Source organism: Saccostrea echinata, unplaced genomic scaffold, assembly GCF_033153115.1.
Source record: "Saccostrea echinata isolate AGI-Se365-2 ecotype Australia unplaced genomic scaffold, CSIRO_AGI_Sech_v1 ptg000001l, whole genome shotgun sequence".
Taxonomy (NCBI): domain Eukaryota; kingdom Metazoa; phylum Mollusca; class Bivalvia; order Ostreida; family Ostreidae; genus Saccostrea; species Saccostrea echinata.
This window is the reverse complement of record NW_026889750.1, coordinates 13,007,130-13,030,000: the sequence shown is the minus strand read 5'-3', so window position 1 is coordinate 13,030,000 and position 22,871 is coordinate 13,007,130. Positions and strand designations below refer to the sequence as shown.

The following is a 22,871-nucleotide window of genomic DNA, read 5'->3' as shown; positions in this document are numbered from 1 at the left end:
CTTTTCTTAAATAAGTGTCTAGATCAGTTTTAAATAAACAATTCAAGATATATTTATCAAACTTCATATGCTGATACATACTGTCAAGAGCTATGATTATCATGAACTTTTTTGACCTTGACTTTTCCTTTGACCTTGACTTCACTTTTTTTAAATTAGTGTTTATATATGTTTTAAATAACCCATTCATGATATTTTTATCAAACTTCATATGCTAATACATGTAGTAAATACATACTGATGTTAGCTTTTCAACTGCATCAACATTTTTACCTCAACCTTTTTTTTACCTTGACCTTTCTTTTCTTAAATAAGTGTTAAGCTCAGTTTTAAATAAATCATTCAACTTAAGATATTTTTATCAAACCTTATATGCTGATATGTATTAGTGAGAACTATTCAACTGCATCAGAAACTTTTCACCTTGCACTTTCTTGTGACCTTGACCTCCCTTCTCTTTAATTTGTGTTTTTCTTAGTTTTAAAGAAACAATTTAAGATATTTTTATGTAAGCATGCACTAAAACATAATTTGGTGAGAATTTAACAACTATATCCAATTGTTTTTAGATTTTAGTTTCAATTTTAAAGAAACTGTTCAAGATATTCTCATCAAACTTCATACACTCATACAAATTTTCACGTTGCATTAGTACAGTGAAACCTGTCTTATCCGACATGCTGCGGGAAATAAAAACAATGTCGGATTAGGCAGTGTGTCGGATTACCCAGTGTTGAATATTTCTGAGCATTATCATTAGTGTCAGACGACTTCATACAAAAAAAAATCATTTTTCATTAGGTTAAGAGTACACTTGTATTTAATTGTCAAAGTGTTTGCATAATTGTGTGTTTCTTCGCTGTATAAATTATATCTGATTAGCATTTCTTTGAGAAACAGCGTTTGTGATATAGCATTAGTAAACTCTGTAGTAATATACAATGTTTTTCTTTTTTTTTAAATGGACAAAACATGGAACTGCCGATCGCTTCGAGATTTCGAGATGTTGCAATTTAATTTTTACTTACTGACAGTCGATATTAAAGTAAATATATCGTCTACCTTCTCTACACAGTGGTATGGTTTGTTTTTTTTTCTACAGATTATTTCTCAACATAGACTGTGCTATTAATACCGTCACGCGACTTTTCATACAAACGGGACGTAACTCTAAAACTGTGCGATTGAATTTTAATCAAACAAACGTAATATTTTAAATTTAATGGGCAACTGAAAGCGGTATTTTTTGCTTTCGGCGAATCTTTTATGTACACAGCCTCGCTTGATTCAGTGTATATTAACCCGGAAATGAAACGTTTTCTATAAGACAAGTTGCTGCCTTTCAAATTGTGTATTGTATACATGTTACACAGTAGTTCGCCGTACTCATTTTTTTTCATAACATGGCTTTACGAAGGACCCTGACTGCATATTTGATTTTAATTTCAAGCTAAAAATCTTTTTTATTCTGTAAGGTAAAGGCGATCTAAACATCATGTACTCTTTTTATTTTCTGTCGCGTGGATGCTATTTTTTCCAATGCGAGAATAAAATTGATAACAACAGGGACGTACGTATATATAACATCAAAGAGAAATAATTGCCTAATTTTTAATTCAAAAACTGTTCATTTATAATTGCTTACATAAACACTTTCGAACTCGTACATGTAATTAACTACTCTCTAAGTAGACCAATCTTGTGACCAAACAGGACATTCATGTTACCTGGCCAGCGGCTAATTACGGTACACCAGTGTAATTATGTCGGATTACTCAGGGTAAATCATAAAGTAATTATCTACTTCTGTTGACAAAAAATCACCGGAATTCGGAATGTGCAGTGGTCGGAATATACAGTGTTTTATTCTATATAAATTATAAAGAAATTTTTGGGAATAAAATATCAGGTCGGAAAGTCCAGTGTGCCGGATTGCACAGTTGTCGGATTGGACAGTGGGCACTGTAATATACATTCGGCTGGGCATTCATGTCCTATGGACATATTTCTAGTTTTCAAATCATGACCTCCAAGGGTAGGGTCAGGCCACAAGAAGTTTTATATAGGAATAAAAGGGGAAAAATCTTTAAAATTCTTCTTTTCAAGAACAAGAAGAGCATGATTAATATGGAAACATTCTGAAGAAGTGTAGATTCAAGTTTATACACATCATGACCCGATGGGTTAGGGAGGGGCCATTTTTTTCCTGCCCCTATTTGCCATCCACATGGAAATGCAAATTTTGAAACCATTTTACACATCCACAGGACAAAACCAATCATCTTCCAAATGATCATGATTTAAGGCTAATGCATAAAATATAAGGGAAGTTCTTCGACCCCCCTTTGACCCCTAGGGTGAAAATGAAAATTCCGAAACCTTACTGCACATCTACATGACACCACCAACCATCTCCCAAAAGATGATTAGGCTACTGTGTAAAATGCTAGAGGAGTTCAGGGAACCAGGGGCTTTTTGCATAAAAAACATCATTTTTCAACCCCCATTTGACCCCCAGGGTGAAAATGAAAATTCCGAAACCTTACTGCACGTCTACATGACACCACCAACCATCTCCCAAAAGATGATTAGGCTACTGTGTAAAATGCTAGAGGAGTTCAGGGAACCAGGGGCTTTTTGCATGAAAAACATCATTTTTCAACCCCCATTTGACCCCCAGGGTGAAAATAAAAATTCCGAACCCTTACTGCACGTCTACATGACACCACCAACCATCTCCCAAAAGATGATTAGGCTACTGTGTAAAATGTAAGAGGAGTTCAGGGAACCAGGGGCTTTTTGCATAAAAAACATCATTTTTCAACCCCCATTTGACCCCCAGGGTGAAAATGAAAATTCCGAAACCTTACTGCACGTCTACATGACACCACCAAACATCTCCCAAAAGATGATTAAGCTTTTGTGTAAAATGTAAGAGGAGTTTGAGAAAGAAGAGTGTGACAGACAGACGGACGGACAAGAGTAACAACAATATACCCGAACTTTCTTTAGAAAGTGCGGGTATAAAAATACTTCTTTATTATAAATGGAACTACAATTGACTAAGTTCATTTTGATTGGTCAATTACCGGTGTGATACCTTGAAGGACCTTTGAAGTTGTCAGATTTTTTTTCATTTTTGCACCTGAGATTTCTTAAATAACTGTCACTAACATCCTGAAGTCTGGGGATCTAATTCCCATTATTGCTGGAGATATGATGCATTTATCTCCCTTACTCCCAGTCAAGAATACACACTGAGCACTCTGACAGAAGTTTTTTGTGCATATTTTGAAGCAGAATTTCATCCTTAATAGACTAAGCCTGGCAACCAATTTTGTATCCGTGGAGAGTATATGCACTGTTCTTCACAACAAACAAAAAATAATTCACAAGTCTGAGACCATTATGCAATTATTACATAACAAAATTGCATTTTACCCTCTTAAGAATGACAGAATGTACAGAAATTGTTAAATATTAGGCTGATAATAAAATCTGCATTTGGTCAATTTATGTTCCAAATAAAGCCTAGGTACTTGTCTACAACCTGCTATGCAGAAGTTTATCTAAAAGCTCTGTTGTAACACAGGGCAGTCCAAATGATATCAGCATCTGGGGAGTTCTGGACAGCTCTGACACTCCATTAAACTTGCTTTGATGATAAGAAAATGGAGAAAACAATTCAGATGTAATTTATTATTGTGATTTATGTAACTGACTTTCTCTGCAGACACAAATTAGCCATGAAATTCCAATTGAACATACATAATTATCCTCCTTTCATTGAATTACTCAGGAATTTCAAAGGTGTTTGATGAATTTGCATGATTAATTCAAGTTTACAGCTTTTTGTTTCACCAAATTTACATAAAAATTAAACATTTAAACTTAAAAATATTAATCTTAAACATTTTTATGGGTCTTAACACTTTTAAATGTGAATAAATGCAACAAAGAAACTAGTATCAGGCCATCCTCCATGATTCTTGGAGGTGGGTGGGTGTACAAAAACTGCTGGTAAAATTTATAGGAAGTGACAAAAGAAGAACAGGGCACTTTATTAGCTGAATTATGATTATTCTGATATTTTGATTGTGTAAATATGTCAAATTTCTTCATCACTTTAATTTGTAATTTATTAATATTTCAGTACATTAATGTGCTTAACAAATCATGCTAAAATAAACATCCTGACTGAGACTTAATTTAAAAGAGAGGGTCAACACCTACATAAAAGTGGTAAAATGACAAAAAACATTCTCCAGCAAACTGAAAAATCTTGAATGTCAGCTGCGAAAGAATGGAAAAAGTCTAGAGAACCATAACAGGCATACCATGGTGCTAAGTGACATTCTGTACTACATGTGTGATGCATGGTTGGGACTCAGAATAAGTATTAACTCTCATACCCTGACAGTATTTATGCATTTTTGGTCATAAGCTTCTTATTTTTGAAAAATTCTTAATAAATTTTATTTGTGCATTACTTTTATTAGACAAATTTAACTCATTTCATTATTTCTATTCCTCCACTCCAGTAATAAATGAATCACTTAAGGTGAATAAAATGAAAGTAAACCCAGTCTCTGTAAAATTTAACACTTTTTAAAAACATGTTTTACTTCTTTACATTTTATCGCAGTTGTCGCTTTTGTTGAAACTCATTCGCAAACCCAGAATTAGTCTTTTCTTGAAAAAATCAGCCTAAAGTGCTTTTACGGCAAAGTCTGTATAGACACTATAATTGACTGTGGTCAGGTGGTGCACAGAGTTTAAAGTCATCTAAAATAAAAAAACCCAACATTTTCTAACTTCTTTCTACATGTCAGATGCATAATCCTACTTTGAAAGTCATAATTTGGAGTTTTGAGGGTAAAACATGACATATTATTAGTATTTTACATAGAAATCTGTATAAATGAATGTCAACCCTGCTTCTAAATTTAAAAATATGTGCTTTCACACAGAAAGTTCATAAAATGACATATTTTGTTGAAATATGCCTTAATTTATAAAATTAAAACTGCCTTTAATATGGGTGTAGATGATTTTACACAATCACCTTCAAGGTATCACACCGGTAATTGTTTTCACTATGTAATTCTATATAGAATAAAAAATCATTAAAAATCAGGTATTCGAATTCATGAAAAAATATTTAGCAGGAAGTGTTAAACGTTACAAGTCACATCAGCTGACACCAAAAAATAGGGTACCTACACGGCATTTTCTGATTTTTTCCATCCGCAAACAGGAATACCCTCAAAACCACGTGTATTCAATGTGTTTATAAACATCCTGTGTGCACCCCAGGAAGTGGCCTCCTATGCCCCGAAAGAAATAGTTCCTGTCAAAAACCTTTAATATTTTACAAAGTACATAAAATATCCTAAGCACAGATACCAAAAATGTAAAAATAGAATAGGGGAAATTAAAAAATTTCTCACAATAAAAAAAATATTTCTTTATTATGTATGGAACTATAATTGACTAAGTTCATTTTGATTGGTCAATTAATGGTGTGATACCTTGAAGCTGGGTGACTTTAATCGGATTGATGAGGTGCAGGGGATATTAACGTAGGTCGTGGGTTTGCTGACGTCGTTAAAACTGGGTACGCAATTTATATGATTTTGGCGACTTTCTTGTGCACATTTGATTATGACGTCACAATGAAAAAGAAATCTGTGATGATTTTTGTTTTATTTTAAATTCTTTAGTATATCATTTTTTAGCTATATCTTTTCTTGGAATTGGTAGTTTAGTGTTATATTATTTAGGCAACAACTTATCACAAATAATGAAGGCTTTTTACGATTTGTGTAGTCGATACAATACTTAGGTAAAACTTTTGTTGGAATTGGTAATTTAGTGAAGAAGGCTTATTACGATTCGAATGATCGACACTTGAAATATTAAAAAAAGTTTAATTATTTGCAATCAATCGCATCTTCTCGGGCCTTTCCTCCAAGCTTGGAAAAACAAGTGGTTGTTTTTCGGCTTGTCGGAAAGGCCCGAGAAATTGCGATTGATTTGTTTTCACTTGGCATCGCGAAACGATATGGGCACAAGGTTCAACTGACCTTTTTTTCCTTTGATCGTATTTGAATTATTAGTTTGTTTTATTAAGAAAGAAGCCATTATTTAAAAAAAATCGCAAATACACTTGTTACATCAAAAGATTAAACATTATTTTTAAACAGGATATTTTTTTTAAATATATAGATGTACAAGTTTAAATTAAATACTGCTAAGGTACGATGAAACATTAAGACAATTTTTTAGCGACACTGACCTCCTGTTAGGGGACAACTATTTGATTCTGAAGGAGAGGGGGGGGAGGGGGGGTGGCAAATTTTACCGAGTCAGATTGTTTATTTTCATGTCGGTGAAGGACAGATTATTTATTTCCAAAAAAATATTGTCAGATTATTTATTTCTTCTTCACTGAAAAAAAGTCTGACAAGCATTAAAAAAAAGAAAGAAAAACATCAAAGTTGAAAACTCCCATGGGGGGGGGGGGGGTGCTAGAACTAGTCTTGGACAGACTATTTATTTTCTTGCCCAGTCGAGGACAGGTTATTTATTTTCAACATTTTCGAGGGCAGATTATTTATTTCCAAAATCTGTAAGCCCCCCCCCCCCCATGAAATGATCGTCCCCTAAGCAACAGCTTGCAATGCTGTTACCTAAAGATTTTATTCGCTACTTTGCTTTCCATGTCCAAAAAGTAGAATTAATGTTCTAAAAAAAAAAAAGGCTGTTGATTATGTCAGATAAAATTAATTTTGAAATCCTCGTCCCATTTACCTCTCTGAAAATGTGGTATGTAAAAATAAATATTTTGTTTAAATATATACTGAAAATATATTGTATTTAGCCCGAACGATATTTGGCAGAAATTCGTAGATTTGAGCGCTTTGCTGAATGGTTTAAATAAAATCATTTTATATACATATGTACTTGAATTACTTGAATTAAAGGATACCGTTTTCTGTCAGCACGCTGGAAAAGAAAAATAGACAGCCAAATGTAAGGATACGTCTAATCTACGAAAAAAAGCAAAACAAAACAAACAGAAAAGAAACGGTAAGAAAACAACTCATAAAGAACGTAAATTAGAAGAAAGAAACTAAAGGATTGATTGTTTTACGTCACTTGCGAGAATTTTCACTAATATAAGACGTACAAAAACCCTAATCTGAAGAGAAACATGTCTAATAATCATTTCATTGATATTGAATTATTATGATACGATTCACGGGTCACTTGAAAGCAGATAGACGTGAATTTCTTTTTTATAAAAATTATTTTAGGCCATCATTAAAAATATCTTTGTTTCCCCTAACCCGACTCACAAATCTCAAGTTGAGTAGGTAGGTAGGCAAATATTTTTTTTTTTGACAGCAGCTTTGAAAATACATTTAATTTTAAAATTAAATGGAATGATACCTATATAGATACATGTAAGTTAAGTAGTAAGTACAGAAGAAAGCGATTTGTAAATAGCTAGAATACCATACAAATGCCGTTAGGACTAACATTTAAGGTAAATTAATTCATAACTATTATTCAATCGAACTTGTGAAATATCTCATACCAGAGTAAATTTGTTGAAATTAAATGCATCAGTTTAAAAGATTCTCTGGTACACAAAGACCGGACATACGAGTATTTTTTTCATACCTACTATCAGCTTTCAGTGCTTACACATGCAATGTACTTTTTCAAGGGCTTCAAATTGTGCAGTGTTTCTAGAGCATTTCGTTTTGGAGTCTCAAAGTAAGGAGTTATTTCTAAGTTGCAGGTTCAAATCCCAATGCGGGAGGTTGAGGCTGGTTCTTCAAATGAAACCATAAAAACTTAGGTCCAGTGTCGCAGTAGATACTGGCACGAAAAAGATTCCTCACTGCTCAATGGCCTTAAGTGCTGCATACAAGTCTAAATTTGGAGCCCTTCACCAGAGAAATGTTTAAATAAATGTTTAAATAAATGTTATCCCAATAATTCTCAAAGGCATTCAAATCAAAGAAACTATCAATCTTCAAGGCCTTATTAAAGAAAATACACAAACGTCTCAGGAAGCTTGTATCATAATTTCAAAATCTATTTGAAAAAGTATGTTGACCATATTTAATTGAGACAATTAATCCATATCTGGGTGAATTCAAAAAAAATGACCACCAAACTGAATTTTTTTGGCAAAATTAAACTACTTATAACATATTTTTCACTTATATCATCATATTGCAAATGCATTCTAGTTTAAAATCCTGAAGTGGCAATGGAATAGACAATTGGATTAAAAAGTTTCAGAATTTTTATTAGTAAAATTTCTTTTGAAAAAAGAAAATATCATTACACCTTGAAAGACTTTCTAAAATACATAATCACAAGAAATTATACTTTTTTATGCTTCAAAATGGTAAAAGGGGTATAGATGATTAAATCTAGACATTGAATGAGTATCTTCTCTTGTACATGTGACAAAAAATTGGCTTTTTGATTGTTATTTTACATCATTTTTTTTCAATTCTGGATTGAAAAGTTTTAATATGAAAAAAATATGAAGCAATAAAATCCCCCAAAGTTCACTTTTTTGTCCGTTCAAGTCAATTCTTTAAATGTAGGCCAAAAAAGAATTGTTATATACGAGTTCTCTTACAAAAAATATTAGATTTTGAAGTGACCCTATGTTACATTATTGTGTTGCACTCCTGACATCTGATATGTATTTTATTTAACATTGTTTTAAAAATTATAACACACAATAACCCATTCTTACTTTGTAAATCAATTTGTCGTGTTGATATTTTTCATCGTTTACAGCAGGTTTTTCATATTTTGAAGACCTTAAAACATGATTATTTGCAAAGTGTAATATATATAAATTGTATTTAAAATATATGTGAAATGATGAAAACTATTCCCTGAATTGACTGTAAAATTTCTGTAATTTGTTGATAGACATAGTGTTTTGAACATCAAATAGTATCAAGCATTTTTTTTTCAACTTATTTTTTAGTAAAGATAGTTAAAAAGCATCGGTAATTATGAACCAGTTTTGTTGCACTCCTGACTGCAGTAAAGTTTAAAATTAAAACCATAGAACACAAAAATTCATAAAGTGTTGGCAACATCAAGTGGTAATGAAATTGTGCAATACTTATAGTCCAATACTTCATAATTAAACAGATGAAAGTATTTAAAATTCACATTTTATCTGGAATTATACCCTATTTTATGCCAAAAAAACTAGCTTAAATGTATTTTAGAAGATAAAATATATTTTTATAGCATATTTTCCTTTAGAGGACAAACACAGTAACCCACCAGAAGAATTCTACTCATCATTTTTTCTTTATTTTTATTCTTATTGGATGATTTATAATTCTAACATATTTGTTGCACTCCTGACCAAAAGCAGAGGGGCCTTTAAAGTAGAATTGTGAAGTGAAAATTACATAAGAACTTGTTCTGTTGTTTCAGTGAAGTTGAGGAGGAATTACTTGAATTTAAGGACAATGATTTAGTGTGTTTATTTTTAATGTTCATTAAAAAAATCACAAAAAAGATAAAAACACATCTGAATTGATAAAATTGAAAAAGGAAGGATTTTAATAATAAAACTGTCAATAATTTAGCATTAAATTATACAAAAAGATCATTATTAATTAATGAATACTTCTAAGCATGAATAGAAGTCTTTTCTTCACACAACTTGAATCTTTAAAAAAATGTGTTGCACTCCTGACCATAGAAATATGGATCTGAAGCACAGACAGATCCTGTAATTGATAAATCTATTTGGTAAAAATGTTCTTAGTGTCTTTATTTTCCAAAATAAAAATCAGAAAATCATATAATGATAATAGTTTTTTCATGCTTGGGAGCAAAACATCAAATGTTGCACTCCTGACATTTTTGGGTATGCACATATACTTGACTCTCATTAATGCTGCTTGTGATTTATATAACATTTTTAAGTTTTAAAATGTATATCAGTTATTATTTTACACTTCCAAAATTCTTTTTTGTCTTAATTTTCTATGAGAATTTTACAATTGATGTTTTTTTGGCAACACTACATTTTTTCTGTTGCACTCCTGACATGGTAAAGCATTTTTTTAAACATCAGCCATGACCACAACTTGAGTAAACAAAAGTTATGACAGCCCACATTTAAAGCTCAGTACTTTGAATATTATCAGGAAAGTCTTTATTTTCAACATGAAGCATTATTTTTTATTTCTCAGATCTCCAAAAAATATTGAAATTTCAAAATGTCACAAAAAGGTGTTGCACTCCTGACAATTTTAGCATCATTTTTGGGCATAACTTTTTTGTTAATTGAGATATCAACAAGATATTTGGCAGGTATTTAGACACTATCTAAAGACATATGCTGAGACATAGAAATCTATTTTCATTGCATGTATTTTTAGTGTGGGTTGATAAATATGTGTTTGGTCATTTTTTTTGAATTCACCCATCTAAAAATGATAAAATGTCATACACAATGTCAAAGTCATGAAGAAAGGATGTTGAATTCTATTCATTTGGATGAAATATGCAGACTTATTTACAACTCTTATGGTCCCATATACATGTAGTAAACATAGGAATATTGATGAACAGTATATAAGATCAAACCTCAAATGAAATAAAATGCAGTGAAATTGATTGGTTTGTACACAAGGTGATCGTGAGGAGGGAATACGGGCGTAAGCATGCTCTCTACGTACTTAATTTTAAGACAGGTTGGCAAATACAATCGAAACACGCTTAATAGGTCATTGTATATTTTATTTTATTAACGAAGTGTTTCAAGAGTGTAGGATTCTTATATGCTAAAGGCATAAGGTTGATACATCGTCTTGCTTTTAAAACATGAACTAACACTCCGTTACCGAGACATGTTGTGGACGCCATTTTGTTTCCAACAAACGCTTGAAAATCACAGAACAAAATCAGTCGTTCTGATAAAAACGGATCTTGGTGGATTGATTGATTGATTGTATATTGTTTTACGTCCCATTCGAGAATTTTTCACTCATATAGAGACATCACCATATATCGGTGAAGGGCTTTTGACCTTTACTCGGCACTCAGGGCCATTGAGCAGTGAGGGATCTTTATCGTGCCAACGCCTGCTGTGACACGGGGCCTCGGTTATTGATATTTTTTGAAACAAAATCTTGCCTCAAAATGAGCTGAAAAACGACGTTTTTCTTATATAATTCAATAGAATAACGCTGAAAATGTAACGACAACAATGGCATGTTTGGGATTTAATTATACAAAAACGATGCAGACGAATTTTATAAAATTTTCAGAGAATATAAAACGAGGGTAAAGGATTCATATAACTAATTTTCATGGTATGTTTTCGGACACTTTTAAATGACCTGCAAACCCACGACCTACGTTAAGATGGGTCTGTTTATTTTCTGTTCATCAATCTGTCTGTCTGTAACACTTGATTTTCTTCATATTTCTAGAAAGCCTTCAGTGCAATGAAATTTTATACTGTAACTCATTTTGACTTATCCACTGCGGGACATGATTAATCGTCAATACAAATTTAATATTGTATATAAATTAAACATTACCCCTATAGATTTTGAAGTGAAATGGTCAGAGGTCAAGGCCTCTTTTTTTTATTTAAATTTTTGTTATTAATTGTTTCTGTTTGGTATCTGAAACTCTTTTTAGTACAGAATTCTTTCAGCAGTGAAGAGCCCCCCCCCCCCCCCCCCCCCAGGTTGTTGATTTAAATTTTTTTTTATTATTATTATTATTTGTCATTGTAACTCATTAATATTCTATGAGAGCCACTTCAGAATGTATTAACATAGCTTGAAAATAAGAAAATCTGTTTTTCCCTCTTGTGTGTAAATCATTATTTTGAATCATAGTTATATGGATTCTTATAACTGCACTGTAATGTTATAGCAGTAAAATTGTAAAGGTATTAGTTGTATATCAGATACCATCAGCATTTCTTATTATTTTATGTAATATTTTTTTCTGTGTGGCCATGAAAGTTTATAATACATACATTCATTAAATTTTTTCAGCGATTTTATTATTATGTTTTGTTTTTATACATAAATTTTAAAATAGATGTCCTAGGATATCCTTGGACATCCTAGGAATTCCTGGTTTCCTGGGACATTTTTAAGTCTTGGGATATCTTGGGAAGTCCTGGCTTTTTGATTCCTGGGATTTTTCTAGAACCCTTTTATTGGGACTGTCCAAGAATCCCAGGAATTCCTGTTCCAAAAACATCCCAGGATATCTTAGGAACAACCCTGGGATTTTTTCAAGATATCCTAGGAATAAATCTTGAGATTATCTTAGGATTTCTTAGGATATCTCAGGATAATTCTGCAAGGGTGGTCACTCATCTGGAAAATGTAGGCCAGATCCAGGATCTGAAGCAAGTCTGGTAATGTCCATCCCTAGATGCTTCATCCATGCAAGTTTGGTCTAGATAGGGCTTATGGTTACCTGGGAATGGACTTGCTCCTTAAACTAAAGGATGCCAAGGCTAAAGACGATACCAATGCCGACACCACTGGCTCATCTTGACTTTGTCGAGGTGGACTAAAAATCAGATATAAAAAAAGAGAACCAAAGAACTGCTTGGACTGGTTATATTATTAAAGAATGCTAAATTATATTCATCCATGTTCTGGTTTTTTTTTAAATGGGGGAGGTAACAAGCATTTCTGATGAGATTTTTTTTGTACCTGCAAACTGCGATGGTGTGGATCAGGTGAGGACCCGAACTGCGAGAAAGAAAACATGTTCTTGTTTACCTGAGACTTTGTGGAGAAACTCATGCTCATAATTTCCAATAATTCGTAATCCATCCTCCTCTTCAACCACATGGACTGGGGACTCAAAATTGAAGTTGATCCAGTCTTTATCAGGCCCTACAACTAACATAGTTCTATTCCACAGGCCAACAACAGCTCCCGAACCACACCTATTGTAAAACCATAACCATACAATGCAAATTACGTACATGCAAATTATACAATTTCACATAGAAAAGAAATGAGTATGCACTATCTGCTGCTGTTATTAACTTATACATGCAGTTATTACCAACATCATATTTTCCAACTCAAATCTATTTTAATGTCCCAGATTTTTCCTTACAGAGAATATAATATTTATGTCTTTCCACCTTTCTGTGGAAAGACCTATTGAAATTGTTCTGTTTATTAGGTCTTTCCAACTTTCCTGTGGAGAGACCTCTTTCAATTGTTCTGGTTCAGGTCTTTCCATATTTCTGCAGAAATTATTCTGTGCATTAGGTCTTTCCTCCTTTCTGTGAAAAGACCTAATGAAAACGATCTGTTTGTTCTTATTATTATTAGGTATTTCCACCTTTCTGTGGAAAGACCTACCGAAATTGTTCTGTTTATTAGGTCTTTCCACCTTCCGTTGGAAAGACCTCTTGAAATTATTCTGTTTATCAGGTCTTTCCAACTTTTCTGTGGAAAGACCTCTCTAAATTGTTCTATTTATTAGGTCTTTCCATCTTTCTCAGGAAAGACCTACTGAAAATGTTCTGTTTATTATTAGATCTTTCCACCTTTCTGCATACGTCCAAGAGCTAATTCGATGTCGATATCGAAAATATTATGTTGATATCGTTACGATATCGATCCTGATCAGTACTATGAAATTGGAAATACTGAATACCATATAAGACTTAGTGCAATGTTGATATCATTGATGTCAACAATATCATGACAATATCGATTCTGCTCTGTACAATTCATTTTCAAGTTGAGGTATAACATAATTATTTAAGGCCACAAGCAATGTCGATATTGATTCATTATTGAATACGTAAATAAATAATGATGACAAACCAAAGGGTTAGGAGTTGTTATTGTCAGGGGTTAGGATAAGGGTAAGTTTTGGGTTAGAGTGAATGTTGGTAAAAATATAATGGTGTGAACAATCATGATTCAATATCGATATGATATCGTCTATATCAACTGTAGGGCAAACTTAATAATCAGAAAGTACATACGCACAAGTATGACATAAAGAAATACAGTCATAAAAATGATGATGAAAATGATTCGATATCGATATATTGATGATATCGATGGCAGGTTCAATCTTCATAAATGTAAAGTATTTAAACATAGACACACATACACAATGGAAGGATGGTACCAACCAAGGGTTGAGCAAACATGATTCAATATCGAAGCGATATTGTCAATATCGACAATATTGACACTTCAGGGAAAACTTCATAAACTATGACTATATGTTAAGTAGAAAAGCTTATTCCCTTTCAGTTCCACAAAGACATTGCTAGTTTTTTTTCTTGTGTATTAAAATTTAAATAAATGTTTTTTTAAGCACACTATCACAGTCGATATTTAATCCATAATATTATCTGTAATTCTCAGAACTAGCTCTTACATGTGTTTCTATAGTAACTGAAAAATGTGTTAGAAATGAATATTTTTATTTATTATATGATTGAATAATTCCCATCTCTCTGATTGGCTGAGATCCAACAATGTTAGAAAAATACTACATTATATTGACCTGCACGTGACCTTCCAGGTCAATATAAGGAATTATTTCCAGGTCAATATAAAGAATTCTTTATTCTACATTGGACCAAAAATAGATAATCATATAATAAAACAGTTATTGCTGTTTTTTGAGGTCAATACGATTAATTAGACACCTTCGAAGTACAATATTCACTTCACCCTTCGGGCTCAGTGAATATTGTATTCCTCAGGTGTCTAAATCATCGTATTGACCTCAAAAAATAGCAATAATTGTATAATATATTCAATATAATTATGCTGCAGGTGGTTATATATTCAATTGACTTGATTTATTATCTTATATCAATGATTAATTTGTCATCTTTGACATAACAACAAAATGTTGCTGCACGTGACTTATCTGTACATTGCCGTATTTTAATTTAAACTTTCAATATCTTTCTAATTAAATAAACTTACAACATTTATTTTGTATATTAAATCATTTTATTATATGATTGAATAATTTCCCTCTCTCTGATTGGCTGAGATCCAACAATGTTAGAAAAATACTACGTTCTATTGACCTGCATGTGACCTTCCAGGTCAATATAAGGAATTATTGAAGGTCAATATAATGAATCACGTAACCTTCCAGGTCAATATAAGGAATTATTGCAAGTCAATATAATGAATTATTCCTGTTCCATTTTTCCTGTTACAATGTGTTCTTGTTGAAATTTCTCGTTAAAACTTTCAATTAACCCTTTCAACACAGTAGACCGATTGATCAGTCTCAGACACAAAACTGAAAGTAAACGTTTATTCTTAGAAATAGAAAGTATTCTCTGCGCAAGAACTTTCGCTATGAATTATGGGTAGATGGATATAAACATCCGTTAACAAATATGGCGGACCACATGGTGAAAATCACGGAAAAATAAGGAAAATTAGATGATTCCTAAAGAAAACGAAGAGGAAAGCAAAATGGCGGTTAACAACAAAATGTCCGATCTTTCTGGTGATGAAAACTTTAATAAAACCGGGGAATTAGACATTATAGATGTTTCTAAACAACAAAAATATGAGTTTTTAATAATCTTTCAATGTTGAGAAATTTAGTTGGAGAAACTTGACTCGGAATCGGACTTTTAAGGCTCCGAAACAGAGGATGTTTTTGACACCCCAGACTTCTCTCGATGTCTCGAAACACCACGTTTTATTTATTTATTATTATGGACTTATTTTTCAATAAATCCTGACATATTGCATATCATTTTACTCGGAAATAACTTCTCTTTTGAACGTTGAAAAGAACATAAGCGATTTTGAAACTTCATAGCAGCAAATTTATCAAAATATTACATATAAGATCAGTTATAGAATGTAATTATTATTTTTATTAGTGCTTTTGACTTGCTAAATAATTTTGAATACAGGAAGTGTCAATCGGCACGACGGTCGTGCCAATTATTTTCATTATTTGCACGACGGTCATGCTAATTACAGTTCTTATCCACACGACACAAGAGAGATAACTCTAACATTATACATATCAATGCTGTTGGCGGAAATATGTACAACGACGTATACTTTTTAACAAAACCTTTATTTAATCCAAAGGAGAATGGATTCACTTAATACATGTTATAACGTTGAATTTTCATTTCCTTTGTCGTGTCTCAGTATAATAAAAAATCATTTTATTGTTCATCTTCTATATTATCTCTTGGACATTTCTAATGTTATTTTGATTGGAGCAATTAAAAAAGTAATTTAATGATATTTCCTCTCAATAATATTCTTTCCTTTTTATGATCTTTATATTCTCTCTACATAATCTCTCTTTCTCTCTCCCTCTCTCTGACCCTCCTTTTCCTTCCGAATACTTCACATAGAAATTATAATATGATCAAAATATTCTGTCTATTTTCCGTATTTATCTTATCATAAACATTAATTTTTAATAATAAAAGATTTTCTAATATCTTATTCAAAGATTTTTTTTAGTAAATATCTGCATTATTACATACTTTGATAGTGAAGATGTATAAAGTTTCCTTCAAACGTTTTTCTTATAAGAATGTTGATCAAACTTGTTTTGAGTTTTTCAAATATACATTAATATTTAACACCATTTAACAATTCTTTAAAATATTATACGATACAACTAATGTCCATTAATGAAAAGGTAATTTCAGTGAATTTAATTTCAGATAAAATAAAGTAAATATTAAAAAAAAAAGAAAAAAAATCATGGGATAGTTTCACACCTAGTCTATACTTTATTACAATACTGAGACCAAAATCTTGATACCGATATGGTAATCCAACAGAATCAAAGGGCATTACTGCAGTACTGTATTTCTTTTCCGCTTCATACAGTTGGAAATAAGAATAGTGTGCATTGGCGTGGAATATTATTTGCTATACCATGTTCATTGAACGAGCGAGGAATTCTTTAATGCTTTGTAAGGAGTAAGTTCATTTTTTGTGGCTCTCTAATCTCTAAAATTAGCTGGCCGGCCCGTAGCAACTGTTTCAAAAGTTGGGGGGGGGGGGGGGGGGGGGAGGGGGAGCAAAATCTGACAAGCAAAAAAAAGTATAAAGTATATAATATAATGTATAATATAAATTTATAAACATATAATTAATATAAATTTATTTAAAAGTTTGCCGTGCGAATAACCTCCGTAATTAGCACGACCGTCGAGCAGATAACTTCAGTTATCGGCACGACCGTCGTGCGGATAACATCGGTAATTAGCACGACCGTCGTGCGTATAGCCTCAGCCTTGAATATATATAAATTTGATATCATTTAAAAGAAAAATGTCTAACCTTTCTAGAAATGTGTCATTTATTAAAATATTCAAAGAAATAAAGAAGTTATTGTATTTTTTGTGATGGAAGGTGAAGTGTTCAGTGATGGCCCAAGTTACTCAGTGTACCAGGGCTTGTTTGATAAAAGTTATTCAGTGTTGAAAGAGTTAAAGCAAAAAAAAAAAAACAGTCTTGTATAGGAGTTTGCTATCATTTAATCATATAATAAAACAGTTATTGCTGTTTTTTGCAGTCAATACGATGATTTAGCCACCTTCGAAGTACAATATTCACTTTGCCCTTTGGGCTCAGTGAATATTGTACTCCTCAGGTGCCTAAATCATCGTACTGACCTAAAAAACAGCAATAATTGTATAAAATAACATAATTATTAAGTAAATAAAATAATTTTTTTTTCATAAAATGATAATTTTTTAAATACGATATGTCTTTTATAAAATTTCAAAACCTGTAGATGCTTGCATTCTCATTCTTTCTCCCTTTAATAGGTAAGTCCTTTCATATCCGAGTTCTGAATGACAATGAAGACTGAACAATAAGTGAACAGTTAGGTGAATGCAAAGTGAACGAACAAAAAGCAAATGCTGAATGCTTTGTGAACGGTGAACGCGAGCGCACTGTGAACGCTGAACTCAAAACTGTGAATGGAGAGCGCACAGTGAACCCAGCATGGTGAAAGAATGGTGAATGCACACTGAATGAACAGTGAGCGAAACGGAAAAACCGGAAAGTAGAACATTTCAGGGACTGTATGCAGGGGTCCCAGTACCAAAGTAGAATGCAAAACAAAGAAAAACTGGAGACCAACACCTTGAGGTTGAAATTGCAGAAGATTCTCACATGTGGATACCGAGCGGTTTTCAATAGGGTCTGTACCTAAAGTTGTAAACTTCAATAGATAAATTTACATGCTTGATTGTTCTGATGATGACCGTCCCTGGTCGAAACCGGTCAACAAAATAAATTTACTGCTGCATTCTTACTATGTGTTGGTGATCTGTTTAATATCTTTAAATTTTTCAAAGGAATGAACAAAAGAATTATTCATGTCATTTGAGTGTAAAAAAATAGCAGAAGTATTTTTACTTTACTTTATTTAGACAATAAATTAGGTAAATAAGTGCTAACCCGCTGATGCATAAGAAATAAAAACATGTAAGACAGGCTTGCATGGGTGAAGTGAATCCATGGTTTTATTTCGTACTAGTTGAGCACACAAACAGATTATGAAACATTACATAATGAGCAAATTGAATAATGAGGAATAAAACCATGCTCCAAACACCCAAGCCTGTACACCCCTACTTATGTGTTTGGAATGTTTCATTTTTCGGTGTTCTGCAAATTATAAAACCCAAGGAGTTCATAGTAGCTCTGATAGTTGCTCTGGCGAGATTTAGCAAGACTACCCATATCGAAAATGAATACAAAAATAATACAAGAAAAAAATACTAAAATAATACAAAAAAAGTATATTTTTAATGACCAAATTTGGAACCCTCTAAATCTTGGTTCCAATTTAGGTCAAAAATAATAGACTTTTTAAAAGCCAAACACAGAAAAATATATTTTTAATATACTTTATTTTTTCGAAATAATACAGAAATGATACACATGACCTGTAAAAACGTATTGTTTTTGTACTTTTGTATTATTTCTCTATTTTCCTCTCCAAAGTATAAAAATAATACAGTCCATAGAAAAGTATAGAAAAAATACAGAATGTATTAATTTTGTATTAGCATATATTATTTTTGTATTTTTTCACCTTTAAGAATTAAAATACAAAAAAAATATAGAATATATTAATTTTGTATCACATATATTATTTTTGTATTTTTTCATCTGGATAAATTAAAAGTACAAAAAAGATATAAAATATGAAAATAATACAGTACACAAAAAAAGTATGAAAAAAATATAGAATGTATTAATTTTGTATTAATTTGTATTGTTTTTGTATTTTTATCAGCATGAAGGATTTTATTTCAAAAATATCAAAAAAGTACAAGAATGATAGACAAAAAATACATTTAAATGCTTAAAATAATACAAAACAGAGTTTTAAAAACTACAAAAATGATCATGGGCAAAAATTGTTATTTGAAGAAAAGGGGTTGGAGATTGAGGTTCTTAATAGCATCTATTGATTGTTATTCAAAAATCTTTTATTTATTTGAAATATTTGTTAAATAACAATTTTAGTAACTCAGTCAGATTACCTTAAATGTACAAATAGCTAATTAAAAAGTAATTAATGTGGCCAGGCTACTGATTCAGCTACCAATTGTAGTCTTTCTTTTTACATATAATCTGCTCTTCAATAGTCTTGATATTTTTCACAAGTTTAACTAATCCTGTTTTCTTTGTATTTTTACCACATGTTTCGATCTCTCTGCTTTGCTGTTTCTTTTGTATGGAAAAGGTAGAGGAGTGTTTACTTTGTTGCAGAAGTCCATCTTCAAATCACAAAACCTGTCATCTCATCTGACTTCATCACTGTGAAATATAGAACAGAATGATATAATGATAAAATTTAATGAACCATTACCTCAACAAACCACACATTTTCACATCCAAAATAATTCTATATAGATTTTGTGTAGCTCACACACCTGCAATACTTTCTTGAGAGGGATCTTCTTCCTCCATGACTAATCAGCTTTTCTTCAATGTTCTGCTGACTAAAATTAACAATAAATATAAATTGAAATTCCAAAAGATCCAGCGGAGTTCACCAAATTCCGTACAATTGTACCATTGAAATTACTTTTCTTTAATCTGGGGTTTCTTAGGGGACAACCATTTGATTTGACAATCTGGAGAAGAAAAAGGGGGGGGGGGGACTGATTTATAAAATATTTTTAAAAAAATATTTGTAATAAACAATCTGTCCTTGAAAATGTTGAAAGAGTAAACAAAATGTGTGCCCCAATGTTATTTAAATAAACTGCCCCCCCCCCCCCGAACCCAACCTACCCCCCCCCCCCCGAAAAAAATTGAGTTTATACAAATTACAGAATTGTTTTTGAAGGGAAAATAAATAATTCGTCTATGGTAAACTTGAAAAAATTGGAATGAAATAGAACTAGGAAGCCAAAGGCTTGAAAATTACCCCCATCTTCCACCCCTCTCTCCCCAATCAGAATTTATCACAAAAACCCTTGTTCCCCATATGGCCAATAACCGTACTATTTTATCTTTCTACAATACTACAAAATGGGTAAAAAAGGCATTCTTTGTTCCTCTATCTTTGTACTAAGTTATTATTTAAAAAACTGAAACTTTAATGTGCTAAAATATACATAATCTTACCGCAACTGTCGTTGTTTACACCAGAAAAGTCCAGATATGATGCCTAAAAAACGTCAGTCTCCTTATGTATTTGCTTTCCTTGGTTCATATATATGATCCTGTGTACCATTATTATGCTGCACTTCTGTTTTTCAATCCATTTTACTCGCGAGCAAATGAGAGTTTATTCAAAATCACCTCCAGCTTTCTCAACACGTCCCGGGAAGAATTTTCAAAATGGCGTGGGTGAAATATTGTCGACCAATCAGAGAACAGTACAGAAGAGTTTTAAAATCTGACCAATCATATTGTGTCACATATACGAAAATTACCGATGTTGAGATCGGAACAGTTAGAGAAAACATATTTACATGGTTTTAAATATCTTGAATCAATTGAACAAACCTAAAATTATGTTAGAAAAAAACGATGTTCAATTTAATTATCAGAATCATTTTTTATTCCTTACGGAATTTACCGATTACGAAACATCGTTATTTCCGGTCATCATTTCCGCTGAGAGCAGCCATTTTTATATTCAAGTTGACCTGTGAAGTAGACCATAAAGTTCAAATATAATGATCAAAACGAGCGGGAGATACATAATATATAGCCTTTTTGATGGACAACTTAACTCATACATACGGTACCAGAGATTGAAATAATGTTTAACAACTATCCTTTACACCAATTTCACAACATTTTCTATATTATTTTATGATATTCTTTCGTAATAATTTCTTATTTAATTTTTTTCTAAAAGCGGATAATTAAATAGTTCTATTCCATGTAATTGTAATACGTACTGAATTAAATATAATGTATACTACGTTGAGTTGTATAGTCAAGAAAACATCGTAGGTACTGTATTTAGTGGAACTCTTCATGTTGTTTGTTTTTGTTTTGGTTTTGGTTGGGATGTGTTTTCACGGGTAAATCATGTTATTTCTTTGAGTAGTATAACATGTACTCGTCTATTGTTAGCCTGCAGGTGGCCACCTGTGCTGTTGGCGATAGTTGTAAACACTCGGTTGTAAACACGCTGTAAAATTTTCAACACAAAAAGAAAGTCTGAAACTCTGAAACTTCAAAATTTACCGCGTGTTTACAAGTATCATGTACAGCACAGGTGTCCCCTTAGACGTATCTATCTCTTTCCAAATGACAATTTCACACCTAGTAAAGACATGTTTTAAAAATGAAATTGTTTAGTTAACAAATTTAAACTACTGAAGTTTTCTGTTCTAAATAGCAATTAAATGTAAATAGTATAAAAGCAACCTTTATAGCAGTGGTCTTAATTAATAAAATCTGAGAAAAAATATTAATTCCAACAGACTTATTGCAAGAACTTCTGTAAATTTTCCTAAGTTCAAAGAAATACAAATTTCAGTAAAAGAAAACACTAAGTCCAAAATAAATATAAAAAAAATACATACTGACTATAGTATTTTTTGAAAAATTATTAAGTCCAAATTTAATACAAAAATAATACAGACTAACTGTATGTAATTTTCTGTAAAATTACTAAGTTCAATTTTAATACAAAAATAATACAGATTAACTGTATGTAATTTTCTGTAAAATTACTAAGTTCAATTTTAATACAGAAAAAATACACTTGAAAAAAACTAAGTCCACAAAAATACAAAAATGATATACTGAAAATAATCTAAGTCCCAAAAAATACAAAAATAATACCCTGTAAAAAATCAAAGTCAGATTTTAATACAAAAATAATCTACCTATTTGTTGGTGATACAAAAATAATATATTTTTTCTGTATTAATTTTAAACAATACGAAAATGATTGTATTAAAAATATATTAAAAATATACTTTTATGTATTATTTTTTGATATGGGTACAAAGAGATAAGGTAAATTATTCACGGAAATGTGGTTAGGAAGTGATCAGCACATGGAGACATATGGTAAACAGAAAAGTTTCAGTTTTCACCACCGTAAAATATCAGAAGAAATGTACTTCAATCTCTCTTGAATTCATTCAAACTTCAATAAATATTACTAATGAAATTATTTTCTGCAGTTATGTATTAAAATTTCTTTTTGGACAAATGTACTTGTATGGGAACTGGGACTACATTTTTTGGCGCCACATTAGCAAATGAGGTACCAACATGGCTTAAACTGAAAAATCAACTGAATGAGTTGAATTGCATTGTGGGTTA

At 31.6% G+C, this 22,871-nt stretch overlaps 1 protein-coding gene and 1 long non-coding RNA gene across 2 annotated transcripts in view; both read right to left on the bottom strand.

Annotated features, from left to right (window-relative positions):
• The window catches only part of LOC133185339 (vacuolar protein sorting-associated protein 16 homolog), a 765,182-nt gene that overhangs the window by 508,968 nt on the left and 233,343 nt on the right, over positions 1–22,871 (bottom strand). The window contains exon 9 of the mRNA XM_061320487.1: positions 12,828–12,997. Within this exon, the coding sequence (XP_061176471.1) occupies positions 12,828–12,997 (170 nt within the window). The remainder of the gene's footprint in view (positions 1–12,827; positions 12,998–22,871) is intronic.
• LOC133185533 (uncharacterized) lies at positions 19,425–20,901 on the bottom strand. The gene is made up of 3 exons (XR_009720912.1): positions 20,703–20,901; positions 20,003–20,071; positions 19,425–19,886 (listed from the first exon to the last, which is right to left on the bottom strand). It is a non-coding gene; the product is annotated as an uncharacterized LOC133185533 (long non-coding RNA).